The 19,813-nt window shown below is 42.2% G+C and overlaps 1 protein-coding gene across 1 annotated transcript in view; it reads left to right on the top strand.

The window, feature by feature from the left end:
• Positions 1-19,813, top strand: part of RABGEF1 (RAB guanine nucleotide exchange factor 1) — an 84,891-nt gene that overhangs the window by 16,497 nt on the left and 48,581 nt on the right. The window contains exon 4 of the mRNA XM_007940651.2: positions 2,806-2,812. Coding sequence (XP_007938842.2) covers positions 2,806-2,812 — 7 coding nt within the window. The remainder of the gene's footprint in view (positions 1-2,805; positions 2,813-19,813) is intronic.

The raw sequence follows: 19,813 nt of genomic DNA, 5'->3' as shown, positions 1-19,813 counted from the left end.
CTTCCGAGGAGTGGCTGGTGGGTTTGAACCGCCAGCCTTCTGGTTAGCAGTCAAGTGCCTTAGCCACTATGCTACCAGAGCACCCAAGAGTAGGCTACCAAAAAACAAACTATGCCATTGAGCGGATTCTAACTCACAGTGACCCCTCCTTGGGTTTCCAGGGTGGTATCTCTACGAAAGTAGATAGTCCAACCTTCCTTCCAAGAAAGGGCTGGTGGGTTTGAACCACCAGCCTTCTGCCTAGCAGTCAGATGTCTTAGGCACTAAGCCACCAGAGCTTGGCTAGTACATAGAATAAATTCAGATGGATTATTTATTAGTTCAACAATGGTTTGGGCCCGCTTCTCTCCTGATTTACCTGACTAGCAGACTTTTTTTTTTCCTTCATTGTTTAAAATTGGGGTAAATGTATAGGTAACAAAACACCTGACATTTCAGCATCTCCCCACGTACACTTCAGTGAGATTCATGATGTTCAACATGTTCAAACATCACCTTACCTATTCCCACATTTTCCCATCACCCTTAATAGAAGCCCAGTGGCCACTAAACACTGAGTCCTTCTTTCCGCCCCACACCTGGTACTGACCTGTTCATTTTTGATACCTAAGTGTTTCTGAGGGAGCTCTGGTAGCATAGTGCCTAAGGCACCTGAGTGCTGAACAGAAGGCTGGCGGTTCAAACCCACCAGCCATTCCTCGGAAGGAAGATGAGGCAATCTACTTCTGTAGTGATATTGCCTTGGAAACCCAAGGAGGAGTCGCTATGAGTCGGGTCTGACTCAACAGCACACAACAACAAATATATATCCTGTCGAACCATCACCCCAATCAAGATCATGAAAATAGCTGTCACCCTCAAACTGTCCTTCTGCCCCTTCCTAATTCCTCCCTCAGTCTCCTCTCCCTGCACCCCCATCCCCATGGAAACCCCGATCTGCTTTCTGCCTCTAGGTCAGTTTGTTGTTGTTGTTGTTGTTATGTGCCATCGAGTCAGCCCTGACTCGTAGCGACCCCTCCTTGGGTTTCCGAGGCAGTATCACTACGGAAGTAGGATTGCCCAACCTTCCTTCCGAGGAGTGGCTGGTGGGTTTGAACCGCCAGCCTTCTGGTTAGCAGTCAAGTGTCTTAGCCACTATGCTACCAGAGCTCCCAGGTCAGTTTGTATTGCCTGGTATATAACTGAAGTCATCCAGTAGGTACTCGTCCATCTTCTTTCTCGCAGCAGAATTGTTCTGAGATGCATACAGATTGTTGCATACATCAACACCTTGACCTTTTGAACTGTTGGGTCCTATGGTGTTGTATGAATTTATCACAGCTTCTTCATCCGTGTGCGTGTTGATGGACATTTGGGTTGTTCCAGTTTGCACTGTCACATATAAAGCTGCAATAACACTTGTGTACAAGTTTTTGCCTGCACTTACGCTTTCAGGTCTTTGACCTAAGAGTGGAATGCTTCTGCATAGTCCATAAAACACAAGTAAACATCTTGTGGTATTCTTTGTTTTCAGCCAAGAACCATCTGCTATCAGCAACCTGCACTGTTCCTTCTGTCACCAAGCCATCATTTCCAACTACTGGGGAATCTTCTTTGTTTCCAACTTTTGTTTTCCAATCACCAGTGATAATCAACACACCTTGTTTGTATATTTGGTCAATGTCAGACTGCAGAAGCTGATAAAAATCTTCAATTTCCTCATCTTTGGATTTAGTGGTTGGTGCATAAATTTGAATAATAGTAGTATTAACTGGTTTTCCTCATAGGTGTATGGGTATTATCCTATCACTGACAGCACTGTACTTCAGGATAGATCTTGAAAGATTCTTTGTGATGATGAATGCCACATCATTCCTCTTTATCATTCCTGGCACAGTAGATCATATGGTTGTCTGATTGAAAATGGTCAAAACCAGTCCATTTCAGCTCACTAATGCCTAGGATATCAATCTTTATGCGTTCCATTTCATTTTTGACTACTTCCAATTTTCCTAGATTCATCTTTGTACAGTCCATGTTCTGATTATTAATGGAGGTTTGCACTTGTTTCTTCTCATTTTGAGTCCTGGCCCATCAGCAAACTGAGGTCCCGAAAGCTTTACTCCATCCACATCATTAAGGTCAGCTCTGCTCTGAGGAGGCAGCTCTTCCCCAGTAGTATTTTGAGTGCCTTTTGACCTGAGGGCTCATCTTCTGGCACTATATCAGACAATGTTTCAGGGCTATTCATAAAGTTTTCCAGGGATATATCAATGTTTCATTGCTATTCGTAAGGCCTTCACTGACCAGTTCTTTGAGAAGTGGATGGCCTCTTCCTTCTTCTGAGTCTGTCTTAGTCTGGAAGCTCCACTGAAACCTGTCCCCCACGGGTGACCCTGCTGGCATTGGAAATACTGGTGGCATAGCCTCCAGCTTCACAGTAGCACACAAGCCACCACAGTAGGACAGACTGACGGACAAGTGGTGGATATATACACATATATAAACCTTTTAAGAAACTGCTACATTGCCTTCCAGCGTTTATACTTTTATGTCTTTTGTTCTCACCAGCAGCCTGAGAATTCCAGTTGCTTCACAGGCTTCATTCACCATTACTTGGTTCAGTCATTTTTCATTTCAGCCACTCTAGTAGGTATGTTCTTTAGTGGGTATGCTGTATCTTACATGATTGTAATTTGCATTTCCCTCATGACTAATGGTGCGAGCATCTCTTCATGTGCTTATTTGTCACCTGCATATCTTCTGGTGAAGTGTCTATTCAAATATTCTCCCCATTTTAAAAAAAATTAGTTGTCCTATTCTGAGTCGTAAAGTGTCTTTGTATAAATATTGTAAATAGCAGTTATTTGTTGGATGTTTTGCAAATATTTTCTCCCAGTCTGTGGCTTTTTTCAGTTTTTGTTTTAAATCACGTATTGTTTGTTATTGTTAGGTGCCGCTGACTCAGTCCTAACTCACAGCAACCCCATGCACAAGAGACCAAAGCACTGCCCAGTCTTGCACCATCCTCAGTTGTTGCTATGTTTGAGCTCCCTGTTGCAGCCACGGTGTCAGTGTCATTGAGGGGCTTCCTCTTTTTCTCTGACCCTCTACTTTACCAAGCACACTGTCCTTCTCCAGGGCCTGGTCCCTCCTGATGACATGGCCATGTTCAAAGTACATGAGATGAAGTCTCACCATCCTTGCTTCGAAGGAGCATTCCTGCTGTACTTCCAAGACATATTTGCTTATTCTTCTGGCAGCCCATGGTATAGTAAATATTCTTTGTCAACGCCATCATTCAGAGGCATCAGTCCTTCTTTGGTCTTCCTTATTTATGGTCTAGCCTTTGCATGCATATGAAATGATTGAAAATACCATGGTTTGGGTCAGGCGCACCTTAGTCATCAAAAGTGACATCTTTGCTTCTTGACACTTTAAAGAGGTCTACTGCAGAAAGTTTGTCCAATGCAGTATGTCGTTTGATTTCTTAACTGCTGCTGCTTCCATGGGTGTTGATTGTGGATCTAAGTAAAACCTTGATGTCAGTCTTTTCTCCAGTTATCATGGTCCACTTGTGAGGATTTTTGTTTTATGTTGAGGTGTAATCCATACTGCAGACTGTAGTCTTTCATTTTCATCAGCAGGTGCTTCAAGTCTTCTTCACTTTCAGCAAGCAGGGTTATGTCATCTGCATATCACAGGCTGTTAATGAATCTTCCTCTGATTTTGAGGCCATGTTCTTCATTTAGTCTAGTGTCTCAGATTATTTGCTCAGCATGCAGATGGACTAAGTATGGTGAAAGGATACAACCTTGACACATACCTTTCCTGATTTTAAACTATGTCGCATCCCTTTGATCTGTCTGAATGACTGCCTCTCAGTCTATGTATATGTTCCTCATGAGCACAATTAAGTGTTCTGGAATTGCCATTCTTTGCAGTGTTACCTGTAATTTGTTATGATCCACACAGTCGACTGCCTTTGCACAGTCAGTAAAACACAGGTAAACATCTTCCTGGCATTCTCGGCTTTCAGCGAAGATCCACCTGAGATGAGCAATGTTATCCTTCATTCCCTATCCTCTTCTGAGTCTGGCCTGAATTTCTGGCAGTTCCTTGTTGATGTATAGCTGCAAGTGTTTTTGAATTTGCATACTATAAAATTCATCTGCTTTCAGTTTACAATTCAGTGACCTTTAGTAAATTCACAGAGCTGTGCAACCATCTCCACATTTCATTTTTGAATACTTTCATCATCCCAAAGGATCCCTTGTACCCATTAGCAGTCACTCCCTGTTCTCACCTCTACCCAGGAAACCACTATCTACTGCTTGTAGAGTTTGTCTCCTCAGGACATCTTATACCATTGGAATCATGTAATTTTGGGGTCTGACTTATTTCAGTGTATTTTTGAGGCTCATCCATACTGCAGCATGGATCTGGACTTCTTTCCTTTTTATTACTGAGTAACATTCTATTGGATGGACAGGCCATATTTTGTTTTCCTCTTGCACCCCCCCCCATTCTTTACTGGCTCCTTTTCTTTGATCCACTCTAGGATCTACTTCTAGCCCCCTTTTGTATTCACTTTTTTTCCCAGTGGCACTGCTTTTTACAAATTAGTATGCAAAAACGACACAAAAATTGAAATAAGGAGTAGTACAAGGACTACCCATGCATTCATCCTCTAGCTCAACTACAACATTGTCTCCTCAGTTAAACACACACCTCTAGTTGTCTATACTCCCCTCCCCCAGAGAGAACCGGAATGAATTAGATGTTTATCATTCATATATAAATACACACACACACACACACAATTTCACTTGTTACATAAACCAAAAACCAAACTCACTGCTGTTTAGTTGGATCTGACTCATAGGAACCCCTCCTTCGGTTTCTGAGGCAGTATCACTATGGAAGTAGATTGCCCAGCCTTCCTTCTGAGGAGTGTCGGTGGGCTTGAACCGCCAGCCTTCTGGTTAGCAGTCAAATGCCTTAAGCACTAGGCTACCAGAGCTCCTACCTGTTATACTCCTTAGGTAATTTCATTCACTTCCATGGTGTCATTGACTACTAATGAATGCTAACCCCCAAAGTGATTATTTTGAATCCAGGTATTTCTGCAGGGCTCAGACTCACTCAGTACCAGCTCCACTTGGGTGTCCCCAGTGACATCACATTCAATATGTTCCACACTAAGTATCTCATCTTTTCCTTAAAAAGTTTTTCTCTTTGTATTATCCCGAACTTAGTAAAAGGAGCTCTGGTAGCATAGTGTCTAAGGCATTTGACTGTTAACCAGAACGTTGGTGGTTCAAACCCACCAGCCACTCCTCAGAAGGAAGGTTGAGCAATCCTACTTCGAAGTGATACTGCCTCGGAAACCCAAGAAGGGGTCGCTATGAGTCTGGCCGACTCGATGGCACATAACAACAACAACAACTTGGAAAAAGTCACAATCCTCCAACCAGGAGTCATCCTTGACTTTTCTTACTCTGTTAGTCTATTCTCACGTCCTCTGTTCTAACTTCTGATGGCTCTCATCTCTCATTAAAAGCCAAAGTCCTTACAATGGCCTACCAGACCCCACGTGACCTCTTCTACTTCCCTTTCATTCACTCTGATACAGCTGTAAGGGCCTAGGGGTCCATAGTGCCTTGAACCCGCCTGCCCTGATGTGTCCTTAGGAGCACAGCTGGCTCCCTCACCCCCTTTGTCACTTTCTAAGTGACGCTTCCCCTGTTCACTCTAAAACACCACACTTCCAAGTTGCTCTTCTATCCCTTCTCTACTTTCCTAGAGATGGTGCCTTGGAAACCCAAGGAGGGGTCGCTATGAGTGGAAGTTGACTGGAAGGCAGGTTTTTTTTTTTGTTGTTGTTAATGTATGTTGGTGCCTCCATTCCTCCCCTCAAATGCACAGTATTTGTTTTATCCGTGTTGTATCCTCAGGCGGCCTAGGACACAGGTGTTTAGGAAGAATTTGAAGAACGAATCATTCCCAAAATGATCGCAAATAATGTACAAGGATGGAGAAATTAGGGAACCTGCTTAACAGAGCTGGTAACTAGCAAAGCTGGGATTTCAGCCCAGCTCTGCCTCCACAGCACAGCACAGCAGCCTTTTTCTTCTGCAGTAGATGCACTTTATACCTTAGATGGCATCTCGGATTACAGAGGCCGTCGGAATTCAGCTGTTGTTTGCAACATTCCCAAAACGGGAATCGCGAGAACTGAATTCCATTTGTGACACGATCATTCAGTGTGCGACACTGGTTAACTCTGATTTTACTGGGTCACAGGAAGCTGTAAAAGCGGCTTTTGGACACACCAAGCTCCTTAAGAGCCTTTAAATAGGACACTACTAAACTCTGAAAATCCGTGAAGGGATTGGCTTCATTAGTTTCCCAGGCCACCACATTCCCTTCGGCCTGGGAAGGGTTCCCGGCCTCTAAGTCAACTCTTCTCCAGTTTTCGGCCTCTGCCGCTCTCTCTACGCTTCCACAGCAGCTAAAGGAACAAGAAGGAAACAGGATGGCAATGCACCGCTAGCGACCAAACCGCCCCGTATCCGTTGCTCGCGGGTGTAATCGGTGCCAGCCCCGGGCCCGCCCACCGAAATCCCGGAAATGACGATTAAGCGCACGACGTGCGTGCGTGACGTGACTGCGCTCGCGGCGCCCGGGGCGGGGCGTGAGAGCCGGAGGGCGGGCGTGAGGGAGGGGAGTGGACTGACCGAGCCTGGACTTGCTTGAGGGACGTGAGGAGAGCGGCGGTCCTGACACCGCCGAGCCGCGGACGAGGTACGGAGTGCACGTCTGGGGGCCGGGGGCCGCGGAGTGGCAGCTCCGGGCCGAGGGGCGCGGTGTCGTCCTGGCCTGTGGCTGCTGGGTCACCGTCCTCCGTGCCGTCCGCCCGGCCGGCGCCGCTTGGCTTCGGGACCTGCTGCCTCCCGTCGTCCGAGCACGGCAGCGCGGCCCTGCCCAGCCCGTCGCCGCTCTTCTTCATCCTCGTAGTGCTCAGCCGCCTGGTCTCGGGCACTCGTCCCCAAGTTCCCCGCCCCGGCCGAACTCCGGAGGACGGACGCCTATCATTTCCTGGCCGCCTCCCCGGACGGCTTCCCTCCGCCCGGCTTCCTCTTCACTGTCCGGTCCACAGGGGCCGGCGGGGCACCTGTGGTTGCGGCCTGTCGCTGGTGCCCGGGGCCCCGCCGGGGACTCTTCCAGGACCCGCCGGACTCGAGGCTCGGAGCCTGGTCTCAGCCGGCCCTGCCAGGGGCGCCCGAGCTGCACGGGGACCTCCCGGAGCTGGGACGCCGGGCTGCAGACGGTGGCGCTAACTTTCGCCGGGTGGTTGGGGGCCAGCGTCCCAGCTCCAGAGCCGTCGTGGAGGAGGGTACAGGTGATGCCGGTGGCGGAAGTTCACGGGGACGGAGGACTCGGTCACAGGCGGTTGTGTCTCAGCGCCCAGGATCCAGCACCGGGCTTGGGAAATGGGTCTTTGGCTGCTCGCCGGTGGGGTTTCTTCGCTTTTGAGATTAAAAAAAAAAAAAAAATGCCAGGATGAGTTGGCAGGGCCGCCTGGGGACAGTTTTTTTTGGGGGGGGTCTGAAGAGATTTTTGTGAGGTTTAAAAAAAAAAAAAAAAGTCCCAGGAAAGCTTGGCGGAGATGCAAAAAGATGCAATGATTTTGTTAGTTCATTTACTGACAAATAACATTAATTTTTAGAGTTACTGGTTCTTACGTGGAGGATTCAGGATTACAATTTATATCGGTATTCGAAGCAAGTATGTGCTCCAGACACTGGGTTCTGCTCCCCGGAAGTGTGCCAACCCAGAAAAAGGGACCAGTAAAGAGATTTCTGTACGGAGTTGAAGTGTCTTGACAAGTGAGCAAGATTCAGATCGCTTCGGGGGGAGGGAATTTGGGGTAACTAAGGAGAGGAGGCCAGTAACTATAGTTGTTGTGTGCTGTCCAGTTGATTTTGGCTCATAGCGACCACATGGGACAGAATAGAACAGCCCCATAGAGTTTTAAGGAAGCAGATCACCTGGTCTTTTTCCTGTGGAGCTGCTCCGTGGATTTGAACCACCAGCCTTTTGGTTTCTGGTCCCCACTTGAGCATCGCTCCTCGAGAGTTCCTTTCAGTATCTGCTGGGAAGTGGATGTTAACTGGAGTGTGAAGTGCAGGGAGATGGGAGATAGGGGCAGGGGTAAATCCAGAGGTGGCCCTGGGTGGTGCAAACAGTTAACGAGATGGGCTGCTAAGTGGATGGTTGGCGGTCCGAGGCCATCCAGAGGTGCCTCGGAAGAAAGGCCTGGTGATCTTCTGAAAAATCAGCCATTGAAAACCCTGCCAAACACAGGCCTACCCTGACCTGCGTGGGGGTCTCTGGGAGTCAGATTAAGTCTGGTTAAATCTCAGGAGGTTTGGCACGTATCTGATGGTGGCAGAACCAGGATAGAGCTGTTAGTAGTGTCATTGTGTTGTTAAAGTGTAATTTGAAGTAGATTTTACACGTGCTCTGCTGTATGACTGAGGAGGATCATGCCCAGGATAGCACCTGATTGTGTGTGTCTCCCTTTTTCATCTTCCTTGCCCATTAAATGTTTGAATTGAATTGTATGCTCATCTACAAGTTGTTTTTTTTTGTGTCAGAGTGCCTTGCCAGCTACCATGTAAGCTTCTGTGACCAGAGTTTCTGCTGTGATCTCAAAAGATGAGCATTCACAAGTGTTCTGTGAGTACTTGTGACTTGATGAGAACAATTCTTGATTTTTGATGTTGGTTTTCACTGAAAAAAATTTAATAAGTACTTACTCACTGTGGCAGTGTGGTAAGGCATTGGGCTGCTAACCAAATGGTAGGTCGTTTGAACCTACTAGCCACTCATGGGAGGAGGATGATGTAGTCTGCTTCTGTAAAGATTTACAACCTTGGAAACTGTTAGGGGCAGTTCTACTCTGTCTTACAGGGTCCCTGTCAGTTGGAATCGACTTGATGACTGGGCTTTGGTTTGGTAACCCATCAATAAAATTATATTGAAAATAGGAGTTCCTCAGTAGGGACTGAACATCTTGAACATCTTATTAAAAGCTCATCTGTGTCATAAAACACTGAAGAAACATGAATGTGATTCTTTGTATCCCTGAAATGCCTTGAAGTAACTTAATCAATTAAACACACACTTAAAGGAAACAGCAACAGTTGACTGAGCTGTATCCTAGTTATTGCTGTTTTACTAATATTTTTATCTATCTGGTATTTGGTTAAAGGTTGTGCTTTTGTGGTACTGTTTTCAGGTTCCCAGTGCCATTCCTGGTTTTGATGGTTTCGTATCAGTGGGGTAGGAAGACTAACTTGTATAATAAAACATTTTTCTTGTCCATGGTAGCATAGCTCCCTTCTTTATGGTCATTCAGAGAACCAAGAACTGTGATTATGATGAATTAATTACATAAATTTGTAGTTGAAAGTGAGAAGTTAGGATCAAAATGAGTATGTGCTCATGCATGGGTAAAATAGTACACGTTGAGGGAGTTTTAGGCTTTTTATTCTCCGAAAATGACAGCGAGGAGATTACTGGCAATCCCTGAAGCAGAAGCAAAGAGTCTCTGGCACCCTGAATTCTCTCTTGCCTCCCATCCTCTTTGCCAGGCACAGGGCAACTCAGAAGGAGGTAGTTGTACAAAAGTCTTATAAACCACTTCTGAAGACAGCCTGTTCAGAGTACATAATCAACTGAAATTGCGTTTGTGGTAATTTAGTCTGTATTTTAAAATTTGAAATGGCTTTTGGGGGATTTTTACATAGGAGTCTATTTAGAATTTTCTGTGCCAAAGTTAAAAATACATAGTGAAAGTAGTTTATTTTTGTAGTTCCTCCATTGTTAGAATTTTTTAATTGTAGGCGTAGTATTTTCTGTTTTTTTTTCTTTTAGAAGGTACTTTGGGTTAAAAAAAAAAAAAGCAACCTTGAGAAATTAAACTCTTATAAAATGTTATTAGTGGAAGAAGATGCTTTCTTATTGTGCTGTAATTGTTTTCAGTGTAGCATATCATTGACTTCTGCCACATCTTGTTCCAGGAAGGAGTCCTAATGACTTACAAACATATATACATACAGCATAGTCTTGGTGACATATAATTAGAAATAAATAGGTTCTGAACTCAGTCTGAGAGAGAAAAATTAAAATGGAAACAAGGATGAAGTCTACTTTTAAGTATTTACTAAAACCAAAACTAAACCACACTCATTGGTACCCAGTTGGTTCTGACTCATTTGGCTTTGCTTTTAATAGTAGCCAGTTCAGAGAGAAATAGAATCAGTTCCATGATTCAGTGACCATAAGATAAAAGACACCAGTTCCTCAGGAGAAGAATCCTTCCTGGTCCTTAAACCAGAGGAAAATTTCACCTTTGGATTGCTAAAGACGGCTTGTCTGAGAAACCCCTCAACAGCATCCTTCAGTACACACGCTACAGAGTGCATTGCACAGGGCTGTCTTGTGTTGCTGCTGTTGCAGTGAAATCCCGCATTGCTTCTTCCCTAGGTGGATGACATAGTATGTGAATGGTAGGTGCTATGGAGTCTGTAGTGACAGCACAAAACACTGCCTAGTCCTGTACCACCCTCAAAATCATTGCCATGCTTGAGCCCGTCATTGCAGCCACTGTGGCAGTCCATCTCATTGAGGGTCTTCCCCTTTTCGCTGTCCCTCCACTTTACCAAGCATGATATCCTTCTCCAGGGACTGGTCCATTGTGACAAGATGACCAAAGTATGAAATACAATGCCTGGCCATTCTCACTTCTAAGGAACATTCTGGGTGCACTTCTTCTGAGACAGATTTCTTCTTTTTTTTAGAAGTCCATGGTGCATTTAATATTCTTCACTAACACAACTCTGGTAGTGTAGTGCCTAAGGCACTTGACTGCTAACCAGAAGGCTGGTGGTTCAAACCCACCAGCCACTCCTCAGAAGGAAGGTTGGACAATCTACTTCCGTAGTGATACTGCCTCGGAAACCCAAGGAGGGGTCTCTATGAGTCGGTGTGACTCCATGGCACATAACAACAGCAACAACAAACACAATTAAAACACATCAGTTCTTCTGCAGTCTTCCTTATTCATTGTGCAGCTCACATATGCGTATGAGGCTATTGAAAATGCCATGGCTTAGATCAGGTGCCTTGGTCTTTAAAGTGACATCTTTTCTCTTAAACTTTAAAGAGGTCTTTAGCAACAGATCTGCCAAATGCAGTATGTTGTTTGAGTTGACTCCCGCTTCTGTGGATGTTGATTGTGGATCCAAGTAAAATGAAATGCTTGACAACTTTAGTATTTTCTCTATTTTTCATGATGTTTCTTATTGGTTCAGTTGTGAGGATTTTTGTTTATTTTGAGGTGTAATCCATACTGAAGGCTGTAGTCTTTGATCTTCATTACAAGTACTTCAAGTCTTCCTCACTTTCAGCAAGCAAGGTTGTGTCATCTGCGTATCATATGTTATTAATGAGTCTTCCTCCTGATGTTGTGTTCTTCTGAGATGTGTCAACAAAAGCACACAGCACTGGACACGCACACTCTTTTATGCTAAGAAGTTTGGAAGGCAGCTACCTGGCCAACTGACTGGAAGAGATCCATGGTTTTGCCCATTTCAAAGAAAGGTGATCCAACAGAATGCAGGAATTATCCAACAGTATCATTAATATCACACAGAAGTAACATTTTGCTGAAGATAATTGAAAAATGGTTGTAGTAGTACATCGACAGGGAACTTCCAGAAATTCAAGCCAGATTCAGAAGATGATGTGGAATGAGGGTTCTCATTGCTTGTTTCAGATGGATCTTGGCTGAAAGCAAATACCACCAGAAAAATGTTTGCCTGTGTCTTATTGACTATGCAAAGGCATTTAACTGTGTGGATCATAACAAATTATAGATAACATTGTGAAGAATGGGAATTCCAGAACACTTAAATGTGCTCATGAGGAAGCTGTACATAGACCCAGAGGCAGTCATTAGAGCAGAACAAGGGGTTACTACGTACTTTAAAGTCAGGAAAGATGTGTGTTGTGGTTGTATACTTTCACCCTATTTATTCAATCTGTATATATGCTGGGTATCAAAATAAAACCAGTAAAGGCAGTTCTTGTGTGGGCAAAATAATGTAATCCAAATACTCAGATCTCTGGACTGATTTGGTTTAAGAGTCTGTTTTAGAATAGCTAAATAAGGGAGTGGATTGCACATCCTCAGACTACCTTCTGTAAATATTTTATTTCTTAGAGAGCTTCTGTTTGGAATTTATCAGCAGTGGGATTTTAGTTCATGCTTCCTGACACAATTCCTGTGTACATCTATTTAAAATTTTTTTCTTTTAAACTTAAACATCAGACTAATACAAAAATAATTTATAATAATTTTTGTTAATTATTGTGAAAATATACTCAGCAAAACATACACCATTCAGCAATTTCTAAATATGTCATTTAGTAACATTGATTTCATCTTTAGTTAACCTTTTCCAAATTCTTGCTATCTTTTTCTGGGTCTGTCTACCACCATTAACAACACTTAATGCACCCTAAGCAACTATTCTCCCTTTTTCCCCATGTCCTGTCCCTTTCTCCCCGTGTCCTACCCCTGATAACCACTAATAATCTTTAGTTTCTATATATTTGTGGATTTCATATGAGCGAGATAATGCAGCATTTGTCCTTTTATGATTGACTTATTTTGCTCAGCATGATGTTTTCAGGGTTCATCCATGTTGTGGCATGCATCAGGTCTTCATTTCTCTTTATGACTGAGTAACATTCCATTGTTGCATACATCTATTTATGTTGTTGGTTAATTGCAGAGCCATGTGTTGTAACAGGCGTGCTTTATCAGGGAGGGTATTAAAGTGGAGGGGTCTGACAGGGACACGTATTTGAAAAAAAGCCACTTCCCCTCCACAGAGGTGGGATGAGGGAATACCAAACAGCAGAGCCAAGCTTTGCTTCAGGAGGTAAAACTTTGTGATGTTAGTTCTAGCATAGAGAACATTGGCTTGAAAAGCCAGGCATATGACTTATTTTTAAGAAAGAAATGGAGCCACACATCTTAGATGAAATGTCCAGTAAGTTTATATGTCTGTATTTTGCTCCAACTAAATAGTTGCTAACTAAATAGTGGCTAAAGCATTTGACTGCTAACCAGAAGGCTGGCGGTTCAAACCCACCAGCCACTCCACAGAAGGAAGGTTGGGCAATCCTACTTCCGTAGTGATACTGCCTCGGAAACCCAAGGAGGGGTCGCTATGAGTCGGGGCCGACTCAACGGCAAACAACAACAACAACAACAACAACAACAAATAGTTGCTAGTTAAAGAGTAATAGCTGAAATTGATCAGACAATGGCATGGGCAGGCACTGTGCTAATAATCAGCTCTTTGCATGCATTGTTTCACTTCATGTTATCCTCTCTCTCCTTTCAGTCCTATAATATATAAAGAAAGAGATGAATGAATGAATGTGATTCAGAGCAGTAACTTGTTCCAGGTCACAGGAGGGGTGGTGGAGAGCTTCTGATCTGCACCTCTCACTTCATACTTGCTGAGATGAACTCGATGGGATCCACCAGATGAGGCTGGACCTGTACAGTTCACAGAATGGGTAGTGTTGGAACCCACCATTACAAAAGGGCTTCCAACAATTCTAGTTCTGCCTGTCCAGAAAATGAGCTGTGAACTAGGGCAGGTGGCCATCTTTTAACATGTGTCAGGATTGGAGAAGGAATATTGATGCATATATTTTTCCTTCCTGTTTGCTATAATTTTATCTCCGGTGAACATCAGAAGGAACTCTGGTGGTGAGTGCTGAAAGCATTGGGCTGCTGACCAAAAGGTCAGTGGTTCAGACCCACAAGGTGCTCCATTGAAATCCTGTGGAGCAGTTCTACTCTGTCCTGTAGCTTTGCTATGAGTCAGAATCGACTCCATGGCAGTGTTTTATGGGCATCAGGAAATACATAATGATATTTATAAATATAGTGTGCCTTTCTATAAAAATTAAAAAAAGAGGCTTGTATTTTAGAGTGAAATGTTGGCTCCTGACCTCATGACTATGATTGGGGATATATTTAGATTATACATTTGTGGTGATACTGCTAGGTATGTGTTTTAAAATCTCATTCTTTGCCTTATTAGAAATTGTATTGCATTAGAGTTGTACAGATAAGTAAACCATCTTTTGAGTTTCTCGTGGGACACTTTTCCAGGTTAATTCCAGATCATTTTGTTTGGAAGAGTTCCTATAGCATATTGAGGACCCCTGGTGGTGCGGTAGTTAAGGGCTCAGCTGTGAGCCATAAGGTTGTTAGTTCAAACCCACCAGTGGCTCCTCAGGGGAAAAGCCCTGGTGACCTGGTTGCATAAAGATTACAGCCTAGGAAACCTTATGGGCCAGTTCTACTCTGTCTTGTAGGGCACTATGGGTTGGAATCAACTCGAGAACGCACAAGAACACCACCACCACAGCACAGTGTAAACTGTGGTCTAGCCTGTGAAACCAGGGGATAGAGTATATCCCTATTCATCCTCATTCAGTAAACTGGGTGGAACTGCCCTTGCCTGAATATAGTTACGTAATGCTGTGGTTCCTTGATTGCATTTCCATAGAGCTAGTTTTTAAAAAAAAAAAAAATGTTCCTGAAAAATGCATTGGGCCAGTGACCTAGGTTTTGAGTAGGGTATCAAAAGAAGAATGCAAATAAAACGTGTGAAAACAGAAGCAACACAGAACTATAGACGAATGAAACAATGTCTAAAATCCATGATAATTAGGAGCTCTGGTGGCCTAGTGGCTAAGGCACTTGACTGCTACTAGCCTCTCAGGAAGTAACATGCTTGGTTCCTACTCGGAAGCAGGATTCTATTTTTATTTGTATGAATTATTAACCTTTGCAGTTGGGGTTGTAGTGTGACAAGTGTGTCAGTTTTGTGTGTCTAGAATTTCCAATGTCATATAGTCAGGAATGGGCACTTGTTACTGCCGTTGTGGGAAACAGCCAGGGGCCACGTGCTCCACACCCACATACTAGCTGCCTGAGCTTCCACAGAAGCATCATTAGGGTGCTCCTTGCTCCAGGCTGTAGAGTGTCATATGACAGGACAATACTGAAATTCAGTATTTGCCCTTTAAATGGCAGCTGTGTGAAATAGACAGCAGTTTCTTCCAAGATCCTGCTTTTGTTCTTGGACATATTTGGAAACAAACCGCAGACACTGTTTTTTTTTTTTTTAATTACCCGCAAGAGCACTTACAGGATATAAGCTATTCCCTTGGAGAAGAATTTCTGTCTTTTTAGTCTTGGTTTGTTGTTGTTGTGATGTGCTGTTGAGTTGGACCCAACTCATAGTGACCCCTCCTTGGGTTTGCGAGGCAGTATCACTACGGAAGTATATTGCCCAGCCTTCCTTCCGAGGAGTGGCTGGTGGGTTTGAACTGCCAGCCTGGTTAGCAGTCAAGTGCCTTAGCCACTACACTACCAGAGCTCACAGTCTTGGTTTAGTAACTGAAAAAATCTTTTTTAAAATTACATGGCAATGTTTGAGAAATAAATCGGGGTTCTTTTGAAGTAAAGGTTCTGCGATTCTGACAAGAGACTACTCAAGAGGTCGGATTCTAGTTTTGACCACTCATAGCCCCAAACACAGCTAGTGGTGTTTATGATGGCGATTTAGCTGATTACGTCAGTGACATACAGAGATTTCGGTTGTCTTCTGCAGTGAACATGGTAACTGTATTTGGAGAAAAAGAATCCAAGAAATTCAAGAGTACCAGAAAATACTTTCCAAAGACTTTTCTTTTTCTGAAGGTTTGATTTCAGGAAGTCCAGCTTTTATAATAAAGTTAATAATTTTGGTGACTTTGTGAAAATCACCCCGTCCAGTAAATGCTTCATCACCCAGACTATCCTCTGATCTTGATGAATGTATGATTTATTTGTTGTTGTCTAAAATAGTGTGTGCCATTTATTTAAAAAATGTACTTGGTAATATATATAGAACATAAAATTTGCCACGTTAAGTGTTCTATTCAGTGATATTTACCATATTTTTAGGCAATTAATGCATATGTTAGGCATTTTTTGGCAAACCGTACAACCCGCTCACACATTAGCTTCCTGTGAATGCTGTACACATACATATATGCATTTGCACATTATTTATGTAGGCATGTTATCTGCACGTTATTTATGTGGGCACAGTAATTACACTCACCATATTGTAATACTGTCACCATTATCCATTTCCAGATGATTTTCATCTCCCTAAACAGAAATTGAATACCTTGGAGTAGTAACTCTCCATTTCCTTCTCCCACCCTCCCTGGTGACCATTAATAAACTTACATATCTATGCAGTTGCCTGTTCTAGGTATTTCATGTAAGTGGGCTCATGCGATATTTTTCCTTCTGCGTGTGACTGACTTCACTCAGTCATCCGTGTCATAGCATGTATCAGATTTTTTTTTTCTCTTTATGGCTGAATAATATTATGTTGTGTGTATATGACACATTTTGTTTATTCATTCATCTGTTGATGGGCACTTGGGTTATTTTCATCTTTTGGCTACAATGAATAATGCTGCATTAAACATTGGTGTACATGTATCTGTTTGAATCCCTGCTTTCAAATCTTACATATTTAGGAGTGGAACTGCTAGGTTACATAGTAATTCTGTTTAATTTTTTGAGGAACTAACCAACTGTTTTCCACAGCAACTGCACCATTTTACCTTCCCACCAGCAGTATAGGAGGCGTCTAACACTTGTTATTTTTCATTTTCCTGATAATAGCCTTTCTAGTGGGTGTGGGGTGATATATCGTTGCATTTCCCTAACGGCTAATGAAGATGAGCATCTTTTCATGTGCTTATTGACCATTTATGTATCTTCTTGGGAAAAATGTGTATTCAAGTCTTAGCCCATTTTTTAATTGTATTTTTTTGTCATTTTGTTGTTGAGTTGTAGGTGTACCTTTTATTTTGTGTATTTTTAAAAAAATGTATTTTGTTGTTGAGAATATACATAGTAGAACATAACAATTCAACAGTTTCTACATAAACCATTTAGTAACATTGATTACTTTCTTTGAGTTGTATTGTTATTTAAAAAATATTTTATGTAAGCATTTTAGAACTCATAATAAGGTACTTATGAGTTTTTCAGTGTTTCAAAAGTTCAGTCTTTATGCTCCGTGTTATTGTGGACTTTTACCCTTCTCTACGCTGCCATTTTTCTAAACAAAATTGCTTACAGCCAGTGTTTTGCACTGACCCTCAAGGGCATTGATAATGTAAGTACTCTTACTGAGAATTCATACATTTCCTGGTAGTTAACACTGCTCCATTTGATACATCCCTTTTTGTGTCTAGTAATGCTTTTTTCTCCTTAAAGTCTACTTTGCGTGCTGTTAATATACATTTACTAGCTTGCTTTTGGTGAATGTTCCACACTATGTATTTTCCACTGTTATGTTTTCAAACTTTTTTGTCCCAGAAAGCATCATAAAGTTAGATTTAATTTTTTTCCCTTTAGTCTTTACAGGCAGCGTAGTGCCTAAAGGCACTTGACTGCTAACCAGAAGGCTGGAGGTTCAAACCCACCAGCCACTCGGAAGGAAGATGGGGCAATCTACTTCCATAGTGATACTGCCTCGGAAGCTCAAGGAGGGGTTGCTATGAATCGAGTCCCACTTGACAGCACACAACAACAACATCAAACAACAAGAGTATTTAATTCATTTTCAATTAATGTAATTATATGTGTGTAATATATGTAACATACGTAATTATGTATGTGTTTGTATATATACATGCGCACACACAAACACATATATACACACACACACACACACACATACGTATATCCACTTATAAATTTTCATTTTACTCGTTCTTTTTTCCTTTTCTTGCCTTCTTTTGGATTAGTCAAATATTTTATTAACCCCCTTTTCTCCTTTAATAATTTTTCAGTTATATATTCTTTTACTGTTCTTTTACACTAGAGATTATAACATACATCTTTGACTTATTATTTTAAAAAACCAAAACCAAACTCACTGCCATCAAGTGGTTTTGTGACTCATAGCAACCCCTCTTTGGGTTTCCCAGGCAGTATCTCTATGGAAGTAGATTGCCCAATCTTCCTTCTGAGGAGTGGCTGGTGGCTGGTGGGTTCGAATGGCCAGCCTTCTGGTTAGCAGTCAGATGCCTTAGGCACTACGCCACCAGAGCAACTCCTTGACTTATATAGTCTAATACAAATTACAGCTTTTACCACTTACCCAGTAATGCTAGAACTCCATTTGCCTTTTTCTCTTCCTTTTGTGGTATTATTTCACCCATTTAAATTCTACATATATTTTAAGCCCTCTCACTCACTGCCATTGAGTCGAATCTGACTCATAGCGACCCCTCCTTGGGTTTCTGAGGCAATATTTCTATGGAAATAGATTTCCCAGTCTTCCTTCTGAGGAGTGGCTGGTGGGTTTGAAGAAATTATCGTTTTGTACTATCAGTCTTCATTTATATTTACCTATTTATTTATTCTTTCCGTTGCTTTTTGTTCCTTCCTGTGTGTCTGTGTTTCTGTTAAGGATAAAATAAATTTCCTTCTGCCTAGAGAACTTCCTTTGGTATTTTCTGCAGGGCATTTCTGCTCATAAGGATTTCTTTCATTTTTTTGTTTGTCTGAAAATATTATTTGACTTCATATTTTAAAAAAAAAATTTTAAAGCATTTTAGGACTTAAGAGGTGTTATTCCATTGTCTTCTGGCTTCTTTTATATCTGTTGAAAATTTCACTGTCAGTCTTATTGCTGTGCCTTACAAAGCAATGTGTGTTTTTCCCCTCTGGCTGCTTTTAAGAGTTTTTTTTTTTTTTAATTATCAACAGTTTAATTATTATACTTTTTTTTGTGAGCTTTTCTTGGGGTTCATAGAGCTTCTTGAATTTGTGTGTTAATATCTTTCATCAGTTTTGGAAAATTCATTCTTTCCTGTGAATATTGATTCTGCCCCATTCACACTCACCTCTCATTTTGAGACTCCAATTACACATCTCATTAGACCTTTCATGTATTCTACACTCCATACACTTTCTGTATTTTGTATTGGTACTGTTTTTTTCTTTCTGTGCTGCATTTTGGATATATTTTATTGACCTGTGTTCCAGTTTCTAATGCTTTCTTCGGCTTTGCCTGGCCTGCTGTTAAGCTCATTCTTTGAGTTTTTAATTTCAGTTACTGTATTTTTCAGATGTTGAATTTCAGTTTGCTTCTTATAGTTCCAAGTTAGTTCTATTTTGAAATTCTCCATCTTTTTTATGTGTTCTCCCCTCCTCAACCCCCCCTTTTTTTTTTTCACATCTTTACACATCATGAGTTTTATTTCTTTTTTATTCTTCACAGTACCTAACACAGTTTTGCATAGGGTGAGTGTTCAGTAAATGAATGGTTGATGAAAAGTGCAGACAAGCTAGTTTCTTTCATGTGATGCTGGAGATGGTATAGGAACCACGGCACCTCTCTGTTTCCTTCTGATTTCTGTCTCCTCTTGCCGAATTTATATAATGGAGCAATGATCTAGTTTTAGAATAGCAAAATATATATAAATGAAGAGACACATAGGGCAAAGTCTGTGAGGGTTCCCAGTGTGGCACTTCCATGTCCCAGAGAAGGGACTCACTACTGTCCTCCTCGTACCATGTCTTTGACCAACTGTTGTTGTTGTTGTTGTTATGTGCCATTGAGTCGGCCCTGACTCATAGCGACCCCTC

The sequence above is a fragment of the Orycteropus afer genome, unplaced genomic scaffold (assembly GCF_000298275.1).
Source record: "Orycteropus afer afer isolate SDZICR_OR568_19922 unplaced genomic scaffold, OryAfe1.0 scaffold00006, whole genome shotgun sequence".
Classification (NCBI taxonomy): domain Eukaryota; kingdom Metazoa; phylum Chordata; class Mammalia; order Tubulidentata; family Orycteropodidae; genus Orycteropus; species Orycteropus afer.
The sequence above is the reverse complement of the archived record's forward strand: the minus strand, read 5'-3'. Positions and strand labels throughout refer to the sequence as shown.